This window comes from Galeopterus variegatus, unplaced genomic scaffold, assembly GCF_000696425.1.
Source record: "Galeopterus variegatus unplaced genomic scaffold, G_variegatus-3.0.2 Scaffold489, whole genome shotgun sequence".
In the NCBI taxonomy this organism is placed as follows: Eukaryota; Metazoa; Chordata; class Mammalia; order Dermoptera; family Cynocephalidae; genus Galeopterus; species Galeopterus variegatus.
The window spans coordinates 124,638-126,248 of NW_007726600.1; the positions used below are offsets into that span (position 1 = coordinate 124,638).

Consider the following 1,611-nt stretch of genomic DNA (forward strand, 5'->3'; position numbering starts at 1 on the left):
CTTTCTTTCTTTCTTTCTTTCTTTCTTTCTTTCTTTCTTTCTTTCTTTCTCTTTCTCTTTTCTCTCTCTCTCACACACACACTCACTCATCCTCTCTTTCTTTTACAGATGATGGAGGAAAAGATGATAATTTATATTACTGCACTATTATATTTAATTTAGGGTGTTGATGTATCATTTAAAACAGGATATTCTTACCTCCACAAGAAGATCCACAACATCTGTGGGCATCTTTTCAATAAGAATTTCAATGACTCTCAGAATTTCTCCTTTAGCTCGTGCAAGAGTTGTAGTGTGCATATTCTGCTGCGATTGTGTATTTGCTGCAAGAGCTGTATGTCTGTGTACCTGTAAAAATATTTCCATGCTGTAACTATGATTGACACTAGATACAGTTTTACCTTTGTTGCCACTGGTTTACTTCTCACTTACTAATATAATAGGGAAAAAAAGGGAATCAACAAAAACCTCTTGGGGTGGGTCAGGAAATACTTTTGATTTCAAAAAAATTTATATAATAAAAACTCAATAAGAATTGTTTAATAAAATCCTGTAAATTCCTGGCTATCATATGAGATCTTAATGTAATATTACCATGACACTTTAAAAAAGAAACAGATTGAAGATTACATTTGTGAATTTGGTATATTTGGTAATGAAGTGAACAGTAGTTAGGAGATGCCCATATGATCCTGGCTCTCAAGTAATAATGGTAAAGGATATTTATTTAGCATGTACTGTATCCCAGATACTATTCTTTTTTTTTTTTTTGTCTTTTTCGTGATCAGTAAGGGGATCGCAACCCTTGGTGTGGTGTCGCCCACACCGCACTCAGCCAGTGAGCGCACCGGCCATTCCTATATAGGATCCGAACCCGCGGCAGGAGCGGGAGCGTCGCTGCGCTCCCAGCGCCGCACTCTCCCGAGTGTGCCACGGGGTCGGCCCCCAGATACTATTCTAAGTGCTTGATAATCAAGCTGGGAAATCCAAGTGAACACACCTTTAAGAAGGATGAGCATAGTAAATAATATAAATTTAGTGTGATTTTTCCCATATAAACTATAAGCTTTATAGTTCAGAGAAGAAAGAACATTAACAGGACCCGGAGTAGCCCTGGAATAGCCATGAAGAAGTGGCTAGGAATGGGCACAGGAATGCAGTAGGGGGCAGCAATAATAATAGGGAAAAATACTTTAGTATTTTACTCTAATACTCTAAGAGTAAAAAGTGAAGTGGAAAATTTGTTTTTAAAAGGTAATAAATGTAAACATGACATTAAAATATTTTAAAATTACCCTTCCAACCAAAAGCTGGAGTAGAATGTATCCAAAGCATAGGTATTCTAACGGTTCATTTAAAAATACTCACATGTAAATGGCACAAATTAAGTTCAAAAACACAATTAATATAAGGACCCATCAGACTAATGGAAGGCTTATTCAATATATTCAATATTACTACTGTGAATATTCCACTGATGGGAAAAACTGGTAAAAAATTTTCAAGGATGGGCCGGCCCGGTGGCGCACTTGGTAGAGTGCGGCGCTTGAGAGTGCGGCGGCGCTCCCGCCGCGGGTTCGGATCCCAGATAAAGACCAGTCCGCTTACGTG

The 1,611-nt window shown here is 38.1% G+C and overlaps 1 protein-coding gene across 2 annotated transcripts in view; it reads right to left on the reverse strand.

The window, feature by feature from the left end:
* WDR7 (WD repeat domain 7) overlaps positions 1-1,611 on the reverse strand; it is a 363,500-nt gene that overhangs the window by 97,411 nt on the left and 264,478 nt on the right. For both annotated transcript variants that reach the window (XM_008569390.1, XM_008569388.1), the window contains one exon: positions 199-348. In XM_008569390.1, coding sequence (XP_008567612.1) covers positions 199-348 — 150 coding nt within the window. The remainder of the gene's footprint in view (positions 1-198; positions 349-1,611) is intronic.